The sequence below is a fragment of the Gavialis gangeticus genome, unplaced genomic scaffold, assembly GCF_001723915.1.
Source record: "Gavialis gangeticus isolate Ggan-Ray unplaced genomic scaffold, GavGan_comp1, whole genome shotgun sequence".
NCBI lineage: Eukaryota > Metazoa > Chordata > Crocodylia > Gavialidae > Gavialis > Gavialis gangeticus.
This window is the reverse complement of record NW_017728992.1, coordinates 155,011,631-155,013,462: the sequence shown is the minus strand read 5'-3', so window position 1 is coordinate 155,013,462 and position 1,832 is coordinate 155,011,631. Positions and strand designations below refer to the sequence as shown.

At 39.0% G+C, this 1,832-nt stretch overlaps 1 protein-coding gene across 1 annotated transcript in view; it reads left to right on the top strand.

Moving 5' to 3' along the window:
* Positions 1 to 1,832, top strand: part of CDH17 (cadherin 17) — an 88,155-nt gene that overhangs the window by 49,517 nt on the left and 36,806 nt on the right. Inside the window, exon 10 of the mRNA XM_019527932.1 lies at positions 168 to 244. Within this exon, the coding sequence (XP_019383477.1) occupies positions 168 to 244 (77 nt within the window). The remainder of the gene's footprint in view (positions 1 to 167; positions 245 to 1,832) is intronic.

Sequence of the window (1,832 nt, the reverse complement as noted above, 5' to 3'; positions counted from 1 at the left end):
CCTCATAATTGTATTTTGGCTCCCAGTACTTTCTAGCCAGTCCTTGTGGTGATTGGAGGATTTTACTTTGATTGCAATACCCCATGCAGTCGCTCACATGTATGCTATTAGAAGAAATAAAACATTTCCTGCAGAAATGTGATACGGTTTTATTCTGTTTTGTGCAGGATTTAAAACAGTGTGTGATGTGCAAATAAATGTCATTGACATCAATGATCAGATTCCCATCTTTGAAAAATCAGATGTAAGTATTTCTAATGTTTTTGATGTTACTAACCAAACTATAACTAAACATTTGGGCCTGATCCATGGTCTGTTGAAGGGACAATGCCAAAAATTTAGTCTCCAAAGTTAGGTTTTGTAAATGGGGGCGGAAAAATAAGACTTTGCAAAAATTAATTAAAATGGCTGAAAACTCCCCCCCCCGTGTATTGTATTTAAATTTTGCCCTGCTCCCATCCCAAATATAATTTAAGTTAGATGTGTCCCAATAAGTGAAATTTACTGCTAGCATTGTTCAGTTCTAATTATCTAAAATGTTAGCAGTAAAAAGTAATCTTTAAATAATTTTAATATAAATCCACATTTCTAACAGTGTCCTTTCTACAAGGAGAAGGGCTTTTCAATAAAAAGAGTTTTTGAAAAAATATTGCAATGAAATATGTGGGGCAGATTAAATAGTTGGACAAAATCTACCATCAGTTACATCTAGGTTGCCTCACTAGCTGACTTCTATGGATTTTATTTATTTAAATGTAATAATGTTTTGCCATTTTCTTCCTGAAATAATAATAGCAATCTGTGCTGTATGATCACACTTATACAATCAGCTTAAAAAAGGATAAGTGTTTGAAAATTAAAAAAGGCTAGCCCCATATGATTACTTACCATGTAAACTAACTGAAGAGATAAGGAAAAAAACATTTTGTTGGCATGTGTCCAGCGTACCTTTTGTTTGAGAGTATATTTAAAAAGGTCTGTGAGCTGAGAAATTCAATAGAAATTTTTATTAGAGGATTAACAGAGGATGACATTAAGAAATCATTTAAACTCATGGTTATTAAAGGATCTAACAGTGAAAGCCACTCCATTCACATGATGTCCAAGTCTTTGGGATCTAAGTAAAGGAGTCATTTGGGAGGTAAAATGGAGCCTGCATAACTCGGGGTTTAACCTGTCCTGCCACCTTTCTTTTGGGCTGATTTAGCAATTGCTGCCCCTCCTTGCCACTTTCAAAGGTACTGGGGCTATTTGATTGGTATAACTCAGCTTTCTGAGTTTGCAACCAGATATTCACAGAAATTAGAAGAGTGGATGGTCTTTTGGCACTGGACTGGCTCTGCCACAAACTGCCCCTGTGACATTTGTGACTCTTGTATACTATGTGCCCAAAGAACTGAGGCACCTAACTGATGTTGTAGGTGCCTGGGTCCAAAATTCAGATTCTCTGCTGTTCAGCTTCCACTTCCTCCTGGAGGTGTCTAATATACCCAGGTGCTGAAGTGTTTATCAGCAAAGTTCCAGGTGTATAAGCAGTTGCTGTTGAATATACCCAGAACCTAAGTCTTGATAGTGCCAGACATAGTTTCATAGTTGGTAGGGTCGGAAGGGACCTGAGCACATCATCAAGTCCGACCCCCTGCCATGGCAGGAAAGAGTACTGGGGTCAAACAACCCCAGCAAGGCGATTGTCTGGCCTTGTCTTAAAGACCCCCAGGGTAGGAGCCAGCACCACTTCTCTTGGAAGTTGGTTCCAGATCCTAGCCGCCCTGACCGTGAAGTAGCACCTCCTGATGTCTAGTCTGAATCTACCCTCTGCCAGCTTGTGACTG